The sequence below is a fragment of the Podarcis erhardii genome (assembly GCF_964252035.2).
Source record: "Podarcis erhardii genome assembly, chromosome: 2".
Taxonomy (NCBI): domain Eukaryota; kingdom Metazoa; phylum Chordata; class Lepidosauria; order Squamata; family Lacertidae; genus Podarcis; species Podarcis erhardii.
The window spans coordinates 106,522,624-106,545,557 of record NC_138498.1 but is presented as its reverse complement, the minus strand read 5'-3'; the positions used below and the strand labels follow the sequence as shown (position 1 = coordinate 106,545,557).

Below are 22,934 nucleotides of genomic sequence, written 5' to 3'. Positions count from 1 at the left end.
GACCTTCCAACTGAGTAGGATGGTGAATGCCACACACACACACACACCCGCAACCCCATCTAAGGATGCTGGTACAGTGGTACCTCGGGTTAAGTACTTAATTCGTTCCGGAGGTCCGTTCTTAACCTGAAACTGTTCTTAACCTGAAGCACCACTTTAGCTAATGGGCCTCCTGCTGCCGCTGCGCCACCGGAGCACAATTTCTGTTCTCATCATGAAACATAGTTCTTAACCTGAAGCACTATTTCTGGGTTAGCGGAGTCTGTAACCTGAAGTGTATGTAACCTGAAGCGTATGTAACCTGAGGTACCACTGTATCTAGGTGTCTGTATCTGAAAAGAAACTGCCATTTTTGAGACTCAGAAAGACCCAATGAGCTGAATTTGGACTGGCCTCTCCAGACTCGGTTTTGTTTTTCTGCAGATGTATTCTGCAGCAGGTGATTGATGCAGTATTATTGATGCAATAACAGTGGTGGAATTATGCTGGGTGGTCCACATACTGCTATTACTTGCTCTGTGGTGTTTCCCTCTTACTGCCATCTGGAGAGACACTCTTGCACTAGAGTAGGGTTGCCATACATCTGGAATTTCTTGGATATAGCCCCTGTAAACAGCATGCAGGGTAAATTGCAAAAATGTAAGGGAAAGTGTTGATTTCATTAAAAATAGCTTTAAAAACTCGCTTTTTGTGATATATATTTTTTTAACTTCAACAACTATATTGCCCGGATTTTCACTTTTTGAAATATGGCAAGTCTAACTATTGAACAAAATAGCAGGACACACACACACATAAATACTCAGAACATTTCACAGAATCATAAAATTATAGAGATGGAAGGGACCTTGAGGATCATCTAGTCCAGCCCCCTGCAGTACAGGAATATGCAGCCATTCCATAAAGGGATCAAACCTGCGACCTCAATGTTTGTGATACAAAAAGTTACAGGACTTCAGTAGAAAGGTGTGGGACATGCACAGTGCTTGGAATGAGCTAGTTTGCCTGAATGAAGTTCACTGAACTAGTCAAAAAATCTGTAAACTACACCTGAAAGTGGTAATCATAATTGTCAAGTGAGCAAATGATTAATTAAATTCATACTGGTGTAGAAGTTTGAATGATTTCTAGTTCATTTTCATGCTCATGCTCTCCCCCCCCCCCCCCAGTTGGGGCTGGACTCTTAGCTTTCGAAAGCAAACCAATTGGACAGCTATAAAGAAAGTTATAAAGCAAACTGTGGAGGCGATGTTTGTAAGGCTTATAAGACAGACATGGAGGTCCTGCTGTTGTTAAGGACTCATAGCCAGTTGCTAAGCAATATAAACTGTGCCTCCATCTATGCTCAACCCGTATCTCTGTAAATTAATGCAAATATAGCAAAATGCCAGTAAGCCTCCTGCGACCTCCTTCTGTAGGAAACCAAGCCCAGGTAAGTGCTGCGAACCTGGAACTTCTCATCACTTAGAGAAGAGGGGTAGGCGTAATCATACGGATATTACAGCCTTCTCTGTAACTACAGTTAGTGCAGTAGGCAAGATCCCGGAAAAAGCAAATTCTTGTGGAAAATAATGCAATTTGCTTTATCCAAAGTCAATTGCTGGCCCAGGGGCAGCTGAGTTCTAGTTAAAGAACATCACATGCTGCCATAAGGAAAGAGAATGGACAGTTTGCTCCGGCCCAGCAGCTTGGACACACTGAGAGCCCTTCACGGTTGCCATGTGATAGTGAGTAGCTCTGGTTATAGCTCAGTAAACAGGGCCTTAGCTGCTGCTTCAGCTCTGCTAGCATGACATCAGGGAGCTGCTTCATAATGCGTAATGATTAACCATATTGTATTAACCGTCTATTATGAGGGCTTGTGGGGTACCTGTACAATTTATAATTTGGTCCTGTGTGTGCGTGTGTGTTTGATTTGTAGTCCAGTCCACTTTGGAAGCTCATGTTGGGAAAGCTAATTATATAAACTATAATTTCCCTCTAATAATATAATATACCGAACTTTATATATGTAATTGTTGTTGTTTTGATTGTTTTATATCTACTCATTGTTGCTTTTAAATAAATAATATAAATAATAACATTATTATTATTATTATTTAATAAAAACAGAACATAGAATAATGTTAGATATGCAATTGTTTTCACTGTTTTTATATAGGCAGCTGTTTTACATATGCTTCTGTCATACTGTAAATTGCTTTGAGGTGCCTCATGGGAAGCAATTAATAAATGTTGTTGTAATCAATATAAAAAATGCCTAATGCACAATGAACAGTTTATTCCTACTCATCAGAGTCCAGTTATGATAGAAAAGATTTACAATGTCTCTAGTTAGTACAGTGAGGAGGGAAAGTATTTGATCCCCTGCTAAATTTGCCTGTTTGTCTGTTGTTATTCTGTCTCTCGGGACGCGGGTGGCGCTGTGGGTAAAACCTCAGTGACTAGGACTTGCCGATCGTATGGTCGGCAGTTCGAATCCCCGTGGCGGGGTGAGCTCCCGTCTTTCGGTCCCAGCTCCTGCCCACCTAGCAGTTCGAAAGCACCCCTAAGTGCAAGTAGATAAATAGGTACCGCTTTATAGCGGGAAGATAAACGGCGTTTCCATGTGCTGCGTTGGTGCTGGCTCGCCAGAGCAGCTTCATCACGCTGGCCACGTGACCTGGAAGTGTCTTCGGACAGCGTTGGCTCCCGGCCTCTTAAGTGAGATGAGCGCACAACCCTAGAGTCGGACATGACTGGCCCATACGGGCAGGGGTACCTTTACCTTTATTCTGTCTCTCACAGCTACAATAAACCTACCATTAAAATTATGGACTGGTCATTTCTTCGTCAGAGGGCAAACGGGCAAATTTAGCAGGGGATCAAATACTTTCCCCCCTCACTGTAGATGATCAGGCTTTAACTGTGGGGCCGCCACCAATAAGTTCTGTCTGCTGGGTAGCCATGGGCAAGCCATCATGTCACTCCCTTTCCTACTTCACAAACCTGCTGTGATGGCAAGCAGCCCAATAAGGTGAACAAAGTGCTTTGCATTCTGATTCAGTGCTATTAGCATTTTTAGCTCACTCTTTAGCGCCCCCCCCGCAAGGTCAGTGATAATACAAAAGGAAAAGGGATTGGGAGTGAGGAGGAAAAAGAAGGCAGTGCTTCTCGGTTATAGGTTTCTTGTAATGACCAGCTGGAACAGAAGCATACTTATAATTTTCCTAAGGATGGCACAGCTAATTGGCAATACTGAGTCCTAGTACCAGTTAAATATTGTCATGCACCACCCCAATTCCCAAGTGGTGCAAAATTCCAGGGGTCCAGGGGCGAACCCAGGGTTTGTGTTTCCTTTGGAAATACGGCACAATGGAGACAGTGGTGTCTTTATGATATATGGTTTATTTGCACATATATACAGTATATACAACCCGAGTCTCTGATGGAGGGGCTTATAGTATTACACTCCAAGAGGTTCTTGCTTCTCCCATAGCCAGTCCTGGATGCCAGCAGAAACCAGCCATGGTTTCTTATTTTCACAGTATTTTTAATTTTTAATGAGGTGGTTAAGCTGAGAGAGCAAGACTGGCCCAAGTCCACCCAACAATCTTTGCCTCAAAAAAGAGATTCAAACCCTGGTCTCCCAGGTCCTAGCCTGACACTCTAACCCAGGGTAGGCAACCTAAGGCCCGGGGGCCGGATGCGGCCCAATCACCTTCTCAATCCAGCCCGAGGACGGTCCTGGAATCAGCGTAGAAGGCGTCCTTTTATTTAAAATGCATCTCTGGGTTATTTGTGGGGCATAGGAATCATTTTTTTCCCTTCAAAATATAGTCCGGCCCACCACATGGACGGTGGACCTGCCCCCTGCTGAAAAAGTTTGCTGACCCCTGCTCTAACCACTACACCACGCTGCCTCTCAGGAGTCATTAGCCCAGGATTTTATTTCACGCAACTGATGAAGGCTACCGGGGTCGGCTTAACCCATCATAAAATTAAGTTTCTTAAATGCCACAAGGGTCTTATTTTAAACTCGTGTTCGGCGAACTCTGGCAGGCGAGATATTCTTTTGCTCCGTTTCCACGTGCGATTAAGGCTGCTGCTACTTTTGGAAGAATCCGCTTCCACCAGCGCAGAAGCGCCTGACAGTGCATGGAAGCGAAGCGCGCAGCCTGCCCGTCTCACGTTGCTGGCAGCCAGAGCGACCAATAGCCTGGCCAAGCCCGCCCAGCAGGGCGGAGCTCGGGAGTGGGAGGAGAAAGGGGCGGGGCTGAATCAGAGGGGCGTGGCTCTCCGCCCGTCTCCAACTCCGAGAGGTTTCCCCGGGGATTCAGGTTGCGGCTCCGGTGTCGTCGGAGCTGCGCTTCTGCTGCAACTTCTTCGCAACTTTCCCCTGGCTTGGCCCGAGTCGCGGCCGCAATGTCCTCGGTGCAGGTGCTTTACCCTCCCAACGTGCACCGCTGCAGCATGCTCAGCTCGGCGGCGTTCCCCAAAGACGAGCCGGCGCAGGGTGAGTTGCTCCGCGGCCGCGGCGGAGGCGCAGTTCGGGGGGAGACTGGGGCGGGAGCTGCGAGAGGGCGCCTCCGAGGTCTGCAAGGACCCACCGCGGCTTGATAAGAGTCGGGGTCAGAGCGGATCCCTTGCAATGGGATCTCACTCTTCTTTGCCCTCTAGGGATCCTCACGCTGCCCATCGGGGGGGCAACGGGCTTCCTGCTGCCCGGTGTCAAAACTTCTGAGAGCCCACCAAAATAAAAAAAGGGGCTGCCTCTTAGCTGCACCACAAGCTTATTATATTGGCTTTGCATTATCGGTTTAATTCTCGCAGCCTCGTGCAAACTTAATTTGCTGAGAGTTTTCTCCGAGAGGTTCCCTAACTCCTTGCGCTCCTCCGAATGAGCGACAGGGAGATCGAATGAATAGCCGTCCCGCGGAAGGTGACATCCCCTCTCTGATCGGAGGCTGCAGCGCGTTGACACGAGTCTGCGATCAGATTGCTTTTAGTCAGCGCTGGGGATCCGTAGAGCGACGACGCGTCCCTCTGCCAAATGCTTTAAAGCCGCTCGCAGGGCCGTGAAACTCCGCTTCTCCTCCGCTCCTTTCCTTTGATCCGCTTGCTAAGAATGCGAATTAACGATGGAAACCCAATCTTGGGCTAAAAGATCCCCGCATTGCAGGGGGTTGGGATGGATGACCCCGGTGGCCCCTTCCAGCTCCACGTTTTCTATGATTCCGTCAGTGTGTCGTACATTTGCAGAAGTTGGAGCGGTTATTTCCTCGGCCTGTGGGAGGGGGCGCGCGGCTCTTGAGAAACTGCTCCGGGAGATTTCCATTCGGTTGCCTGTTGCCAAGTGCGACGAGGGGAGCAGCCGAGTAGCCGCTCAGTGCTGACCTCTGCAGGCTGGTTTTCTGCGTTCCTTTGCTACTGCGTTTAAATATTCATTTTTTCCCCACCAACCTGTTGCTCACCGTTGGACTCGCAACTCCCACCGTCCACAAAACGCTTGGCTATACTGGTTAGGACTGGCAGTAGTTGAACAGCATCCAAAAGGCAACAGGTTCCCCACCCCGGCAAACCAGTTCGGCGTGACACTCACTGGGTGACTGTGGACCAGTCACCGTTGCTCTGCCTAACCTACTTTTTACGGGACTGGTGTTGCTAAGAGGGCAAGATGGGAGCGAAGGAGAAAGCCATGCAAGGTGGCCTTTGAGCTTCTCTGCAGGAAATGTGGGAGATAAACGTGTACGCAAATTAAACACCCATTGGTCTCCACTGAGTTGAATGGGGAAGGGAAGAGAGAAGAAACTTGGCTTGTTTTCTGCACATGGCCTTGAAACCATCCCAGAGTGGACTCCTTTGTGTCACAACAGCTGTCGAAAAAAAGAATAAGCAGTCTCCTGGCTGGGTTGGCAGACTTGGCTGACCAGAAAGAGTGTCACCCTTGAAAATAATTGACCTCTTCTCCTTTGCCGCTCTTTCAACGTATTTCACATACAGTAATGGCCTCCTTTATTGTTACAACGACCCTGTAAGATAGGCCAGTAGTGTGAGTGAGTTCGTAGCAGAGGCAAGGTTTAAAGGAGGCCTTTCTCAGCTCTCTGCCTTTTCCGTCACTCAGCTGCACATGCAATAACAGGGCCGGCCCAAGACACTTTGCTGTCTGAGGCAAGGGACACGGCACACCTCCACACACACACACACAGGCTGGTCAAACTCGGCACCTGTCCCAGGACAAGACCATCCACCTTCCCTGAGGCTTGCTTAGGGGGACACTCCCCCCACAAGGCTTTCTGCTGCCTGAGAGAGTTATCTCACTCTGCCTAATGGTAGGGCCAGGCCTGTGTAACACCCCCAGCACCTGTACCTATAGTAAATGGGGTTCTCCTTTGTTTTATTGACACAGGGAGATGACTGAAAATCTGGGCTACCTTTATCTTAACTGGGGGTGGGGTGGGGTGGGGGAAAATATGTTGTCATGATCCTTTCCTCCTCTGCTCAATGACTGCTTGCCCATGAGGAAGAAACACACTAGTGTGTCATCATATTTTGCATCCCTCTGGGCCATTCCCAGTGATTTATTTTTGGATTGATGCTTTAGGACTTTGGCCTCGCAGCTTTATCCCACGTGGCTGTGCTTGTGTTGTCTCCCACAAAGGTACACAAACAACAAAGGTGCCTGTTTTCTCTGTCCAGCAGATGGGAAACGGCATGTTTCCTGGGAATCTGGTGAGGCAAACTCCTGTCCCGTCAAGGCGCCCCCACCCATCACCAAACCCACAGGTTAGCCCTCTCTCGGGGCTGAGCAAACATCGCCTCTGCCTGCTGCCTTGCTGCTGTGCTCTGTGACGTGGGCAGTCCCGTATCAAAGCATTGGTGGCTATTCCTCCCTGTCTCCAGGGACATTTCTGGGATTCCAAAGGAGCTTAGATAGATATGACAAGGCTTGGCTTATCGTTTGGAAGCTTATCATTTTGAAGCTCGTCTTTGCGGGAAAGTGAAACTTGCTCTGCTGCAATGGAAAAGGTGATGTGGTCATCTGGTGTGTCGCTGAATGATTTACACTGATTTGGGGGTGTCTGCTCGGCTGCAACGTACTCCTCCTCGCTTTATTGAGTCAATGGGGTTGTTGTTGTTAGTCACTTCCGTAGCTGGCTCACGCCCTGCTTTAAAGAGGAAAGGATTTATGGCTGAGAATACGCAACATGTGCTCGGATTGATCAGTCCCAAGTCCGTGCACTGGTGGCAGATATGCACTAAGGCTGATCCTATAATATTATTAAATGCAGCCTTTGAAAGGAAGATGTGGCGAACCCCTGCTATGCAGTGATATAAAGGTAAAGGTAAAGGTACCCCTGCCCGTACGGGCCAGTCTTGACAGACTCTGGGGTTGTGCGCCCATCTCACTTAAGAGGCCGGGGGCCAGCGCTGTCCGGAGACACTTCCAGGTCACGTGGCCAGCGTGACATCGCTGCTCTGGCGAGCCAGAGCTGCACACGGAAACGCCGTTTACCTTCCCGCTGGTAAGCGGTCCCTATTTATCTACTTGCACCCGGAGGTGCTTTCGAACTGCTAGGTTGGCAGGCGCTGGGACCGAGCAGCGGGAGCGCACCCCGCCGCAGGGATTCGAACCGCCGACCTTTCGATCGGCAAGTCCTAGGCGCTGAGGCTTTAACCCACAGCGCCACCTGCGTCCCAATGCAGTGATATATGCTATGCTAAATACAAACCCTGGGATTCTTTATTATAGCATTGGAGGCTGACCGCTGGTGATATGGTTTGGCTAACTTTTGACCTAGGCAGCCAAGAGTGTGTTACACACCAGGGCATTTTCACTTCCATTTCCAGAATGCAAAAAGTGGTGTCATAGAAGGGGGTGCATTGGCTAGTGCCGCGGGTTTGCAAAACAGCAGTTTTTGTCTTTGTTGACATATGTTCTGAATGGCTGAGCAGCTGGTCTGACTTTGTGGCAGGAAATACTTTTGGTCAGCTAAGGTAGTTGGGTCCAGACCTTGAGAGAGCGCTGCTGTGCTCCTTATTAGGGAGAGCTGTGCAGAACAGGAAAGGTCCCATGAACTGCAACAAGACTGCAATACCCCTAGGGCCGCCTTTCCCAGTCCTTGAGGTGTGAACTGATCCCATGCTTATCATTTGAGGCTCTTCTTCATGCACCCCCTTTATGAGAGGCCTGGAGGGAGGCAACACGAGACTGGGCCTTTTCTGTGGTGGCTCCCCACTTATAGAATGCTCTCCCCTGGGAGGCTCACTGGATGCCTTCATTACAGGCAAAAACATTTCTCTATAACCAGGCCTGGGGCTATCAATCCATTGTCTTTTAAACTGTGTGGGTGGGTGGGTTATTGATTTTGTTTACCATCTATGGTATTTATAGGGACAAGGGTGGCGCTGTGATCTAAACCACTGAGCCTAGGGCTTGCCGATCAGAAGGTCAGCGGTTCAAATCCTTGCGACAGGGTGAGCTCCCGTTGCTCGGTCCCAGCTCCTACCAACCTAGCGGTTTGAAAGCATGTCAAAGTGCAAGTAGATAAATAGGTAACACTCCAGTGGGAAGGTAAACGGCATTTCTGTGCGCTGCTCTGGTTTATCCAGAAGTGGCTTAGTCATGCTGGCCACATGACCCGGAAGCAGGGACGCGGACTTATAAAAAATATTGGGGGGGCCCGGGAAAGCTCATGAATAATAAATAAGCTCATGAATATGCAAATAAAGTGGCGCCGCCTCCTCGTGAGCGAATAGGGGAGAGCGTGCTGCGCCTATTAATCAGCTCCAAAGGAAATTGGGTGGAGCTTTTGCTCGGGAGGGAGGGCTGGGGTGCATTTTGGGCTGGGGGAGGGGCGGCGATGGAGCTCTGCTGGAGGGGCGCCGGAGATTATTGGGGGGGCGGAGCCCCCCCAAACGAATTTTTGAGGGGGCTCGGGCCCCCTCAAGCCCCATGGAGTCGGCGCCTATGCCCGGAAGCTGTACGCCGGCTCCCTTGGCCAGTAAAGCGAGATGAGTGCCGCAACCCCAGAGTGGTTCGCGACTGGACCTAATGGTCAGGGGTCCCTTTACCCTTATGGTATTTATATTTGTGTTTTTATCTTGTAAACTGTCTTGTGATCCTCAAATGAACAGCAGTATAGCAATATAATAAACAAACTTGTACCACCATGGCAAGGAAGGGGGCGCCGGGAGAAACTCTGTGCTTTCTGTTGGACACTCAGGGTCTCTGGTCAAGCAGATCTAGGGGGGGGGGAAGCAAATCTGGATTTTAAGACTGCAGGTATTTTTTTAAGTGGGTGGGTGGGACGCTGGAAGCAATAGGGGCACTTGCTATTTAATTAAAGAGGCGGAAGGCGAGCAGAGTGGCCCTCTCGCCCCGTGAATCAGTGGAGGCGGAGGGCGAGAAAAGGTTTCCCCACCTCTTTCTCCTACTTCACAGCCGTTGCTGGTTGCAACTCAGCCCACACTTCGGAAAGACGAAAGAGGGCTGATTGAGCGATGGCTTTTGATGTCCAGGGCAGGAGATCTCCCGAAGCTACCAAGAGCTGGGCTCAGGCAGCAAAAATGCGGGGTGGGGTCCGGGGAGGGCGTCGATGCGGAGCATTTGCTAGCGGACTTTGCAAGCGCCAACTTTAAAATAGTACAACGCACGTGGGTCAACAAGCGGCGGTGGCGAGGAGAAGCGGCTCTCCTCGATTGGCTGCCGTTGCCTTTCCCATTCGTTTAAAGGACTCCTGCCTGCTGCGCACCCCGCCCCGTTTTGATTGCCGTGCGCGCTTCTCCCTCGACGGTTTCAAAGCCTCGCCCTGTCGGCGGCCGAATGGAACTCCTCCTTTTACCCCCCCACCCCACACACGCCTCTTCTGATTGGCTCGGCTTTTTCGCGGCTTCCTCCAGCTCGCCCCGCCATTGGCTAAGGTCGGCGTGGAGTTGGAACGTTCGTAAAAGCGAAGGAATTCCGAGGCGCACGCGGTGGGGGAGGCAGGAGCGGCCACACACACACACACACACAAACAAGCAAGCACACGCGAGGCAATCTTGGCCGGAGAGTGACCGACTGACCAGGCCATGCTCTTGGCTCAAGGCCCCATTTGCCACCAGGGTCCCGAAGGGCCGCCGGCCGCCGATGCAGCCGAAGAGGAGCCTCGCTCCGCGGGTAACAACAAGGAGCACGTGGGGCGGTTTTTGTGAATGGAGCGAGCGGGGTGGTTTTCGTTGTTGTTGTTTGCCAGCAAACCGCAGCCGGCGTGGGTGTCTGGCTGGCTGGGCGGGTCCCGGCACAACTCGCCACGCTGATGCGCTGCTTTCCTTTTCTCCATCCCCCGCAGGGAAGGCGACCTTGGAGACGCGCTACCGCTTGGGAGCGTTGATTGGGAGCGGCGGTTTCGGCACCGTCTACGCGGGGACCCGGCTCAGCGATTCTCTCCCGGTGAGTGACCGATCGGCGTCTTTTCTCTATCAGTCGCGCGTGCACGTGTAGATACACTTCTTATGTACATTATAGAGACACAAACACACGCGTAAATGTACATAATATCTACACATGCACGCGCAACTCAAATGGCCAAATGCAGTACAAGAAGTCAACCAGCGGCTTTTAGGAGAGATGGAAATAAATGGTATACAGTGGTACCTCGGGTTAAGTACTTAATTCGTTCTGGAGGTCAGTTCTTAACCTGAAACTGTTCTTAACCTGAAGCACCACTTTAGCTAATGGGGCCGCTGCGCTGCCACTGCGCAATTTCTGTTCTCATCCTGAAGCAAAGTTCTTAACCCAAGGTACTATTTCTGGGTTAGCGGAGTCTGTAACCTGAAGTGTCTGTAACCTGAAGCGTCTGTAACCCAAGGTACCACTGTATTGGGTAGTGGGGGACACACAAATCAATCAACTGGTCACTTCTTTTACTTAAAGAACATCCCCAATGTTATTTAAAATAGATATAAAGCAAGAATAAAAACAACCTGAAACACTCACAATAATATGCATAAAAGAGCATTAAAAGTTCTTAACCTGAGGTACTATTTCTGGGTTAGCGGAGTCCGAAACCTGAAGCGTCTGTAACCCGAGGTACCACTGTATTAGGGCTGTGCAATTCTGGGGGCTGGAGTGGAATTAAGGATCCATGCAAGAGAGAAGAAAGAGAAGCCAGCAGCGAACCAAAGGGGAGGGGGAGGCGTGACTCTTGCTCCAATTCGGGGCTGCACCATGCACGCTGGCTTTGAATCCCAGGTTATCGGCTGGGTTTCCCTTTCTCCAACCTGTTCTGTCTCTCAGAGGGTGTGTTACTGTCCTGGATGAGTGATGCGCCTGGACTCCTTGCTATGCTCTGTGCTGCTCGCTAAGCCTTTGGCTCCACTTCAGGCGCTTGGAGCACACAGTGGCTCATCAGTCCGGTTTCCTGGTAATAATTATTAAGGAGGGAGAGAGAGAGAGCGCAAGCAACACTCATCCCATGAGGAGGAAGGCATCACTGCTGTTTAATATATGTGCAGTAGCCATGCAGGCCTATGCTGAATTCCAAACTTAGAAATTAATGCAGCGGTAGTAGTTTAATAATATACAGCTGCAGCAAATAATGATGCACACCTGTTTATCTGTTATTGGCTCTGCTTGAGTTACAAAATATATGCATGTTGCATTGGTTGTGTGTGACTTGCAGGTGTGTTAAGTCACTGTTGTCGGTGGGCAAAATCCTGGGTGTACTGAAGGGAGTGGTTGGGAAGGTGTGGAAATTCCCTGGTTCTGTATTTTTTCAAGAACTTCTGGGCGGGGGGTGCAGAGTCAAAAGCATTAGGACTGGATACTGAGGCAAGGGGAAGTATGCTATTTTGAAGCCTGAATAAAATAAGCCCTGAGAAGAGAAATTGTGGTGATTTTCTCTTTGGAAGGGAGTGTAGCTCCATTGTGAGGGGTTTTAAAGGTATTCTTATTCCCAAAGGGACAGAATGGCTACTACACCAGTGTTTCCCAAATTTGGGTGTCCAGCTGTTTTTGGACTACAATTCCCATCAACCCTGACTATTGGCACTGTTAGCTAGGGATGATGGAAGTTGTAGTCCGAAAGTAGCTGGACACACAAATCTGGGAAACATGGATCTACAATTTTAAGAGCTCTCAAACAAGTAAATTCAGGTGTTGTTAAGAAAAAATAATTACAAAAACACCAACCCCCCCGCCCCCCGCTGTACATTTGCAGCCATAAATAGAAAATCCACTATTTCCAACAAATAGTTCTCTCTATTCCTAAGGGGTGGGGGTAGGGAGGGGCAGTATACTTTTCCAGCAAGGAGACATTAAGACCTTCTTTCTAACAGAGAGCATTGAAACAAGTAATGTGGTACACTCTTTCCTTCAGAATCTTACATTATAAGGGGCATTTCTGTTAGAGCAATCTCAAGCCTAAGATGACATGTGCTGAAATTGAAGCTGAAATTGAAATTAATGTAATCAGTGCTCTCTCTGTAGAGCCTTTGGTAAGAAATGCAACAACTCCATGAGAAAATACCACATTGTTCAATTTAGACATTTCAGTTTGTTGAAATTCTGGTTTGCATGCCGTTAAAATATTTGTGAGAAACTCTGCATTAGACAGGTACCAAGTAGGCCTTATTGATAAACTTGCTTATATATAATCTTGAAGCTTCAGCAACCTGCCATGGGTTGGAATCCTTTCATAGCTTGCGGAAGATGACTTTCCTTTGTGCAAAGAGTCCACTAGACGGTTGCTGGATCTGGTCTCACTCCTGGGTTGCAGCAGGGCTGGCTTTAAGTTTGAATTGGGGTCCTGAGTGAAGCGCCCCCTGGTGGCAGCATGGCCGGCAGCTGGGTCTGGCCGCCATATAAATCATTCCTCTCTGGGGTATCGTGGGGAAATGGCAGCTGGGCTTGGCTGCCTAGTGCTGCTTGGAGGACCGAATTGGAAATAAAGAAATACAGTGGTACCTCAGGTTACATACGCTTCAGGTTACAGACTCCGCTAACCCAGAAATAGTGCTTCAGGTTAACTTTGCTTCAGGATAAGAACAGAAAGAGCAGCACAGCGGCAGCAGAAGGCCCCTTTAGCTAAAGTGGTGCTTCAGGTTAAGAACAGTTTCAGGTTAAGAACGGACCTCTGGAACAAATTAAGTACTTAACCCGAGGTACCACTGTAAACTAATCAGAATGGAGCCCAAGGCAGGTGTTGGTGGCGAACCCCTGGCAGTTGCCCAAGAATGCCAAATAATAATAATAATAATAATAATTTATTTATACCCTGCCCTTCCCGGTTCAGAAAAACGGGCTCAGGGCAGCTAATAACAAATTTAAAACACTTAATTGATGCAACAAAAGCAGCATAAAATACAGTATAAAACGTGAATAACAATAAATTCAGAATTCAAACATCAATTTAGGGGGGAAATCTTGGCACTTCCTCTATGCTTGCAGCCTGACCCGAGACAGGTCACAACAGCCATGCTTATCTCTGTGCATTGTGACATGGGGTTCGTGCTAAAGGTGGATGCAAAATAGTGCTGGGAATTCTCTACAGTGGTGCCTCGCAAGACAAAATTAATTCGTTCCGCGAGTTTTTTCGTCTTGCGATTTTTTCGTCTTGCGAAGCACGGACTTTGGAAAAGCTTCAAAAAGCACCAAAGTCTTCAAAAACCTCAAAAAAGGCTACCACACCGCATGCTATGAGTTGCTCCTCGAAGTGAATGCACGGTTTTAAGAAAAAGGAAACAAACTTGCAAGACGTTTTCGTCTTGCAAAGCAAGCCCATAGGGAAATCCGTCTTGCGAAGCAACTCAAAAAACGAAAAACTCTTTCGTCTTGCGAGTTTTTCGTCTTACGAAAGCTACAGGGAACCAGGCAGAGGGCCTTCTCGGTAGTGGCACCCGCCCTGTGGAACGCCCTCCCATCAGATGTCAAAGCGATAAATAACTACCTGACATTCAGAAGACATCTTAAGGCAGCCCTGTTCAGGGAAGTTTTTAATCTGTGATATTTTAGTGTATTTCTGGTTTTTATGGAAGCCGCCCAGAGTGGCTGGGGAAACCCAGCCAGATGGGCGGGGTACAAATAATAAATTATTATTATTATTATTATTCGTCTTGCGAGGTACCACTGTAGTAGGCTTTGCTTCCTAACAGCATTCTCCTTCCCTCCTTTTGCAGGTGGCCATCAAGTATGTTGCCAAAGACAGAGTCTTGCAATTCCAACACATGGTGAGTTGCTGCTCTTCTGCGCCGTTTCTCTTCCCGTTGAGGCCACCTGACTCGTTGAGCGATGGTGCCAGAGGTTGCTCTCATGCCTGTCTCCCTTTCTCTCTCTTTCCTTCCTTCCTTCTCCAGAACGGCACCCTGGTCCCGCTGGAAGTCGTGCTGCTGAAGAAGGTGTCTTCCTCGGGCTGCCGAGGCATCATCCGCCTCCTGGATTGGTTTGAGCAGCCTGACGCGTACTTCATTGTGATGGAGCGCCCCCTCGTCTCCCAGGACCTGTTTGACGTCATCACTGACAGGGGCCCACTCCCTGAAAGCCTGGCCGCCGGCTACTTCCGGCAAGTGGTGGAGGCCGTGCGCCACTGCCACCTCTGCGGTGTTTTGCACCGAGACATCAAGGACGAGAACATTCTGGTCGACCTCCTGCAAGGAGACCTAAAGCTCATAGACTTTGGCTCGGGGGCTTTGCTTCGGGATGCTCCCTATACAGATTTTGATGGTGAGTGTGTGTGTGTGTGTGTGTGAGAGAGAGAGAGAGAGAGAGAGAGAGGGAATGCCAGAGACCACCACTCGGCAACAGGGCACACACGCTTTGCTTGCAAAACGGTCCTGGGTTCAAGTTCCGACATCTCCAGGGAGGGCCGAAAGATTTGACAACAGCTACACTGTTGTCGGTGTAAGCAAGCCGTTGCCAACCTTTGGGCTTGTGGTTCTTTTATTTTTATTTTTATTCCCCCCCCCCAAAAAATGCTTTTTATTGAGATTTAAGAACACCAACCAACAAAAACATCAAATCTTATTACATATTACATATATCCTACTTTATGCCCCATAGAGCCGTTGACTTCCGTCCTTCCCTTCCGCAAGTTTTCTTATTCCAATCTATAATTCACAGTTTCATTGGTTAAAAATTACACCGTGACATAAGATTTAATTCAATCCTGCCAACGGTTTCATATTTCTACAGTTCTCACTTATATAAACCATAAATTTACTCCATTCTTTTTGGTACTTCGTCTCCTCCTGATTGTGAATTCTGTGTGTCAATTTTGTCATTTCAGCATATTCAACCAGCTTTATCTGTCATTCCCTTACAGTCGGAATCTCCTGTAACTTCCACTTTGGGGCTTGTGATTCAAAACATCTGGTGGGCACCAGGTTGACAGCTGCATGGGACTCAGTGGTCCCGATGCCAAAGGTGGCAGGTTTTTGGTTTTGCAGAGAAGCACCCAGGAAGGGAACAAGCTAGGAACACAAATCAATGTTGGTGGGCAGGGAGGTCAACCTCAGCCAATTTTTTTTGCAGACTTTGGCCTAAATCTGAACCATAGTTCAGACCTCTGGCAACAGCTGTTTGCCTTTTCCTCCTAGCAGCCTTCTAGGAAGGAGAATGAGGTGAGGGGATGTTAGAAAGAGAGAAGGGAGAGAGAAAAGGGGTGGCAGGAAGCGAAGGAAGAGCAGAAGCGGATAGCCCTACACACTGCTGGCTTCGTCTGTCTCACAGACAAGAGTGCGGCCCTGAGGAATATGGCCGTTGGTGGGATCAAATATTTCCTCCCCACCCCAGTGTCAGAGGAACTGTCTGAAAATGGGCTGCAGTCTCCCTACGAGAAGTACAGGAAGTTGTTATGTGGAGGTTTGAGCAATTCAGTGTCTCCCCGCGTCCGGTTTCCACATAGCAAAGCACATTATAGGCCATTGCCCATGTAAAATCAGAGGCTTTGGGCTGTGCCTTTTGTATTTGGCCAAACTGGGTATATAGATCTGGGAGTTGTCTTCTGAGCATTTGTAAAGTACGCTAAAGGCCTAAACAGTCTGCTCTGTTCATAGGTTGACCAGCCTTTTTCTTGCTCTCTGGTGCCATTGTTGCATCTTTTGGATAAACACAGGTTGCAAAATAAAGTCTTGCGGCAGCTTAATTTTGGGCCTGAAGGTGTACACTCTTATTCTCTTATTGCTTTCACATTGGATGAATTAGTCCTTAATTCAGTGTAGCCATCCTGGTTTACACTCTTCTCTCCCCCCCCCCCCCCCCGTGTTTACACGGAGAAGAAATTCCAGTTGGTCAGTGGTAATTGTTAGCTGGTCTGTTTGTATGTGCAGTTGCTCCAGATTGCCTCATCTGTATTGGTGTTCTCTTGTGTGTGCGCACCCTAAGGTCATTGGCCTAGATGCCACTGGCCTGTAAACCTGATTTCACGTTGCAATACCTCAAAATGCAGGTAAAGGTTCGTACGATGGAATGCTGTTCCACACAAAGCAATTCTCTCTCGGGGCATTTGTTTATTTATAGAGGATCATTTATAATCTGGAGGGTGTTTCCAACTCAGAGTGGATCTGCTGAAATAAATGAGTCCCTGTCTGTTAATTTCAGTGGGTTTTTATTCTGAGACACGACCCGCACTTATCCCCTCGAAAAGCCCTCTCTTCCCATATCAAATTCTGCTTGTGTCTTGCATTTTACATTGCAAACATTTCTTCTTATTAGTGCTTTGTAAGCATAAAAAATGCTTTTAAGTAAATAAAACTGCAGATAAAACACCCGATTTTACAGATGGGGGGGGGACTGAGGTTGGAGCAGCAGTATGCCAGTGCCAATTCATCGTGGAAGTCTCATATATGGGGGAACCTGCTGCCCTAGGCTTCTTTGGGAAGAAATTGTGGGATATATATTTAATAAATAACACAAACATTTCATATCTGGTTCTTTGGATTTAGGCAATGGTGGTGGTCCTAATCAACATGGATGAGGAAGGGGCAACCTGGGGGGGATTTTGTAACTCTGTTTCTGGTTCCTTTGGCGCCTCTCCGGGTATGTTTTCACTGGCTCCTTTCCATTCTTACAGGCACCCGGGTATACAGCCCTCCTGAGTGGATAAAATACCACCGGTACCATGGCGTGTCTGCCACTGTGTGGTCCTTGGGCGTGCTGCTCTATGACATGGTGTGTGGGGACATCCCTTTCGAGCGCGACGAAGATATCCTCCTTGGGAAACTCCACTACCACTGCAGAGTATCCTCAGGTACAGACACTACCCTAGACCCAGGCCAGTGGATATTTGCAAGGGTGCAAGAAGAGGCTGTATCTCAGTTTACCTTGAGATAGATATTAGTCAACAGAATGCCAAAGTTAATTAGCCGATCTTTAGCAGGGGTCAGCAAACTGCGGCCCACCGGGCTCGTAAATACGGCCCGTGGACCCTGCTGCCCACTCGGTCAGTCCCCGTGCTGCGGCTGACTTCCGTGACACTAGCACGGCTTTGGATTGGCTGTAGGAAGCTCCTGCAGCCAATCCAAAGCCGTGGATGCCTCTGGGCGACGCCCCTTCCTTCCCACTGAGACGGCCGTCTGTGGCCAAGAGCTGAGCGGGAGGAAGCAGTGACACCGGGGAGGCTGCTTCCACCACCCAGGCCAGCGGCCTGGGCTCTGCACCTCTGGACCCCTGGCTGAGGCAGAGGATGATGACGCTGCCAAACATGTGGGGGAGGTCCTTTCAGGAGAGGGTGGGTCCAGCCCCCCACAAGGTCTGAGGGACAGTGGACCAGCCCCCTCCTGCAAAAGTTTGCTGACCCCTGATCTTTAGGACAAGTTTTCTTTTTCTTTATTTTTTTTTTCCAGTCAATATACTTATTTTTGGTAGACCAGCGATTTCACCCCTGGGTTGCTTAAGAATTCTTAATGTATGCTTCTTGAATTTGGCAACTCCTTTGTACTTAATTTGTCACTGAGCCCTGGAGTGCCACAGTGGTTTGGACTATGGAGCGTTGGTAGGCTCATGTGACAGGATACTGCCCTTGGGGGTGGATTGGCCTACCTCGTAAAAGCTGATTGAAGTCGTGCTCCATCTGCATAGCACTTCCTGCTTCGTTCAGTTGAAATGAGCGTTGTTGAATTGAATAGACTGTGCTCTACTGTAAATAATATCCTGAATACCCTTGGGGAAAGTAATAATCTTCCGACTCCTATTCTTATCTCTTAAAATAGGACTAATTGTCAGGCATTTTGGGATAAGTTCTTAATGAGGTGCAAGGCACGAAGTGCTTTGCAAGACAGGGATAACATAACTCAAGTCAGCAGATCATGAGGCTGTTAATCTCAGAGTCATGGGTTTGAGCCCCACTACAACTCCCATCATCCCTAGCTAGCACAACCCGATGGTCAGGGATGATAGGAATTGTAGTCCAAAACTGCTGGAGACCCAAGTATGGGGAACACTGGACTTAGATGATCCTCGTGGGCCATTCCAACCCTGCAATTCTTTTAGTTTTTAGGGGTTTTTGAATGTTTTATGTAGTTTTAATGTAGTTTTAATGTAGTTTTATGTAGGTTTTATGTAGTTTTCAATTTCATTGTTCTGCATGGGACAATGACAATAAAGATATCGGATATCGTATATTCAATGATATGAGGAAGGGCTATAGCTCACTGGCAGAAGGCCCCAGGTTAAATCTCTCCAGGTAGGGTTTTGTGGGAAAGGATCCTTCCTGAAGTTCTGGAAAGCTGCTTGCAGCCAGAGTTAGGCCACGGGCAGTGTTAGAAACTCAGGTATCTAAGCTTAGGCACCAAATGGCTCCTTAGACCAAGGGTAACAGTCACCAAAGCAGAATGTCTGGCTGCCATTTTTGGGCATGATGGCTCTAAAGTCTTATATTTCAAAGGATGGGAGTAACTGTGATTGATTATCACTTAAACATCTAGCTAGTTCAGATGACAACATTGAGCTATAGGTTAAGAACTTTGAGAACTTTAAACAAGTAACTTGATCCAGGAACAGTCCACATACATATTGGCCTATTCCTACCTCTTTTTCTTAATGGTGACACGGACCATTCATAACATAAGAACATTCTTCACAGCTGTGTGAGGAGGGCAGTGGGATGGGTTAATTGAAGATGAGCTACAGCAATCAGCTATAACGTTGTTCGCTGCCCCTGCACAGGGAAAGCATTTTGGTTCCTGAAATTCATTCCAATTGTGCTGATATAAAATAACGGACAGAATTCTACAGGATGTGTTATTAATGTGTGGAAACAGTCGAGATCCAAGGATCCCCTGGCTTGCACCTCCAGATGGTGGAGATGTCAGGCACCGTCCTGAGGCCAAGGCACCTTTACTTGGTCGCAAATGGTTGGTAGCCAGGTGCAAAATGCGCCTGGCTAATTTCGAACACTGGCCCATGGGTTCAAAAACTGGTCCATGAGCTTCATTCAGGTGATTTGCAGCGCGACCACATTCAATGTTCATATTTTCTCGAAGTATGTATTGCTGCTTTTGTTTCTTACATTGTGTTTGATGCTGTTCCAATACGGTACTACAATACCTAAGAAACAAAAAAAGGAATAAAAACGCAAAGCACATCACAACTACTACAGCAGGCAGAAAAACCATCAAATGGTGTGCCCAGACCCTCAGCTGTTTCCAAGTGGTCCCTGGTGGTGGTGGAAACAGGTTAGGAACCCCTGGTGTAGGAAGAGTTGAGTTTTCCAGGGCAACGCCTTGACTCCGTGCAACTTCCTGTGTGTTCCTATTGGGCGGTGTAATAACCATGGTTCTTTCCTGCTTTGACAGACTGCCGTCACCTGATTGAGTGGTGCCTCTCGCTGGCCCCAGAGAACCGGCCTTCCCTGGAGCAGATATTGGCCCATCCATGGCTCCTTGCCTTCTTGGAGCAAGGCGGACGCAAAGCCCAGCAGCCCACAGTCCCCAAAGCCGGCACGAGCCTGTGACTCTGGTGGCCTCTGGACAGCACTACTGGGGCTGGCCATCGCAGAAAGGATGGACGTATCTCGGTTTCTCCTGTGACGACAGGCTGACATACTCGTTATTCCTGCTGATAGCTGAGTTCCTGCCCCTGGGTGGACGACCTATGAAATCCCAGGCCTGTGGCAGGGACGCTGCCCACCCCAACTAGACAGGGGGTCTGGCGTGCAGCCCCTGACCCCCAAGACAAAAGAGACCAATGAGCTCTGCTCTGTTTACACAAGGACTGTCCCCGTTCACCAGTGAGGGCTGCAGAAGACTGACAGCGAGTGAACAGTGTTTGAAGCCATCTGTGCTGGCTTCCTCTTGTTACGCCTTTCAGTATTGGGAGTTTAGTGGACCTCTGGACCGACCTTCATGCGCCAGGACTGGATTGGCGTTTTGATGTCACGCCGGGTACGGGGGGGCAGTGTTTCTTCTGGTGGCCAGCTGCTTATTTATTTGGCGTGACGTTCCTTTGGTGGGGAGCCCCGGGTTCTTCCTCCTCCTCCTCCTCCTGTTGTTTTTTTGCTAAGCCATCATCTACCTGCTGTGGTTTTTTGGGCGTAGAAACATTTTCTCCGGCCCAGCCGGGAAGTGACGTGGTTATTGTGAACAGCCCCCTGCTTCCATTCCTGTCCAGCCATTCCAAGTCTGAATCCAGTTTCCTCAAGTGCCTTGACTTGATGGGTGTGTGTGTGTGTGTTTTACCCCCTCTTCCTTTCACTTGGGGGAAGTTGAAGGGGTGGCGGGGGGAAAGCGGGCCCCACTTAACCTCATCAATAAGTGAAAACGAGAGGAAAAAATAAATCCATGAGTTGCTGGGTTTCTTTGTCGGAGCTGATCGAAACCCCTGGTGTCAGGACTGTCCCGTACAAATGAGGACCTGTAGTTGTGTTTGCCGCTTCGAAATTGAAAGGCAAGATTTTGGAACTTCGGAAAGCACTGGCGCTAGGTATTTTGGCCCTGCCAGCCAATCAACCACTGATTGAAGAACTTGCTGTTTCTGTCTCGGCAACTTGACGCTCACAGTGGAAGAGGGGTTAGCCAACTTGGTGCCCACCAGATTTGGAAGTTGCTGTTGAGGCTCCCAACTCCCATGAGCCCCAACTTGCATGACTGATGGTCGGGGGATAACGGTGGGAACTGCTAGTCTGGTGGGTACCAAGTTGGCTATTCCTGCTGTCTAATTTTCTCACCAGTTCCCATCTGTCAGCTCCTCCTTCTGGGAGATCTTGAAGTTTGGTCTTCTGCTTGTGGCTGCGGCAGAGTGTTGTTTTCTCCGCCCCCCAGTGGCTCTGATCCCAGTCCACCCAAGTGGTAGCCTGTAAACGTGAGGTCTTTATTAGCAGAGAAGCAGGCCCGATGGCGCCACAGATATTTTTCTGAAGCTGAACAAATCCTCATTCAGCCACAGGTTGAGTGTCTCCCCACCTTCGTTTGTGTGTGTGCGTGCTTTGGAATCTGAGAGAACAACAGGAGCCTATAGCATTGACTCTGAATCTTGGAGGTATGTTTCCCTTGGGGGCACCTGAAATAATTAGGCCAATGCCTTCTTGTCTTTGTAATGGGAGGTTGTTCTTTGAAAGAGTGCTGGCAGGGGCTTGGTCAGCTCCTTGCATTGGCCCCAGAGAGGATCTGGGATATGTATTTTTAAGGATAGCTAGTTGGGCCCAACCTCTGGCAATTCAAGCCTGAGTGGCGGATCAACGCTCTTCTCTTAGCCGAAGTCTCCTCCGATCACTGTAGAATTTATTTATGCCAAATCACATGAGGAGAGGAAAATATTAGCGCCAGGGGCCACTAAATCTGACAATGGCGAATTGACTTAGGCCAAATTCACACTGTGCATTTCAAGCACCGTGATATACTTTTAAACATTCATGGCTTTTTCCAGAGAATCCTGTGAGCTGCAGTTTAAGGGTGCTGAGAGTTGTTAGGAGAACACCCCCCATTCCCCTACAGTTCCCAGAGTTTCCTATGAAGAGGGATTTAATCGCTGTGAAGGGACTAGTGGTTTCTTAACAACTCTCGGCACCCCTTAAACTGCTGCTCCCATAATTCTTTCAGGGGGAAGCCATGGTTGTATCATAGTGCTTTAAACACACGGTGCGAAGTGGCCCTGGATGCTCATCCAGTTATGTCCTCGTTAGCCAGGTATCCACAAATCACGGCCAGCCTTAAGAAGCAAACCTATTGCGTGCTGGTCACAAACCTGCCCCTCCGCAGTATGAAAGGGACAAGGGTCTTGTATGATGCCATGCCGTGTTCACGATCCAGGGGTAGCTTCCTTTTCCCAGTTCTTACATTGGAAAGGAGAGCAAGAGCTCAACCCACTATCCTGAAGACCTTTGGGAAGCAGTGAAGAAACTTTTTGCAGGTGTTTCCAGGGCTCAGTGTGGCAACGAGACTATTCCCCCCCTCACACACACACTAAGGACGATGCTTCCCTTGCCATGCTCAAGCATACATCCCTCAGGGGCGAGCCAGCAGGTGCCTGTGTAGATCTCTGCAGCCACACCAGCGCGAGACCCCTGGTGAGTTGAGCCAGCCTTGCAACGGTTTCTAATACTGCCTCCCTTAAGGCATACTGACACAAGCAGAGTGCTAGCCAAGGGAGATGGGAGCTGACAGATTCCAGCCTGGGAAAATGCCAGCATCGCTTTCTGAGCCTGCTACCTCTGAGCAATGTTGCTGAAGAATTATTTATATGCCAGTTCAGGATTTGATTTCCGTATCTGTGGATTTTTGTGTGTGTGTGAATTTTGTTACTGCCTCCCGTGCACATTTGTGCAACCACATAACACAGTGCCTCGCCCATCATGGGCTCCATCATCTACCAAGCCCCTTTCCGGGATTAAATAAACTTTTTATAAGAAAAAAGAAGCAAATCTTGTCTTTCGTTCTTTTGTGCAGTTGATCAATCGCGGCGCTTTGCATTTCTGGCAGGGCCGGATTTAGGTTTGATAAGGCCCTAAACTACTGAAGGTGTTAATGGGGCCCTTTATATG

General features: G+C 48.8%; 1 protein-coding gene and 1 long non-coding RNA gene across 3 annotated transcripts in view; one reads left to right on the top strand and one right to left on the bottom strand.

Moving 5' to 3' along the window:
* LOC309337428 overlaps positions 1–22,934 on the bottom strand; it is a 303,990-nt gene that overhangs the window by 273,006 nt on the left and 8,050 nt on the right. The window lies entirely within an intron of this gene.
* Positions 4,295–22,803, top strand: LOC309337129 (serine/threonine-protein kinase pim-3-like). 2 transcript variants are annotated; one of them, XM_081853837.1, is made up of 6 exons: positions 4,295–4,495; positions 10,314–10,414; positions 14,140–14,190; positions 14,317–14,683; positions 17,031–17,207; positions 19,753–22,803. In XM_081853837.1, exons 1-6 carry the CDS (start codon positions 4,405–4,407, stop codon positions 19,908–19,910), a joined length of 945 nt encoding a protein of 314 aa, XP_081709963.1. In that variant the 5' UTR covers positions 4,295–4,404; the 3' UTR covers positions 19,911–22,803. The 2 variants fall into 2 exon arrangements, with proteins under 2 accessions (XP_081709963.1, XP_081709964.1); XM_081853838.1 differs by lacking the exon at positions 4,295–4,495 and adding an exon at positions 9,680–10,141.

What these genes read in the sequence shown, in the direction of transcription:
- LOC309337129 (XM_081853837.1), top strand. Translation starts at nt 4,405, where the DNA reads ATGTCCTCGGTGCAGGTGCTTTACCCTCCCAACGTGCACCGCTGCAGC. An exon ending in CAAAGACGAGCCGGCGCAGG is followed by an intron (nt 4,496 to 10,313) that starts GTGAGTTGCTCC and finishes CATCCCCCGCAG; the next exon opens with GGAAGGCGACCTTGGAGACG. An exon ending in TCTTGCAATTCCAACACATG is followed by an intron (nt 14,191 to 14,316) that starts GTGAGTTGCTGC and finishes TTCCTTCTCCAG; the next exon opens with AACGGCACCCTGGTCCCGCT.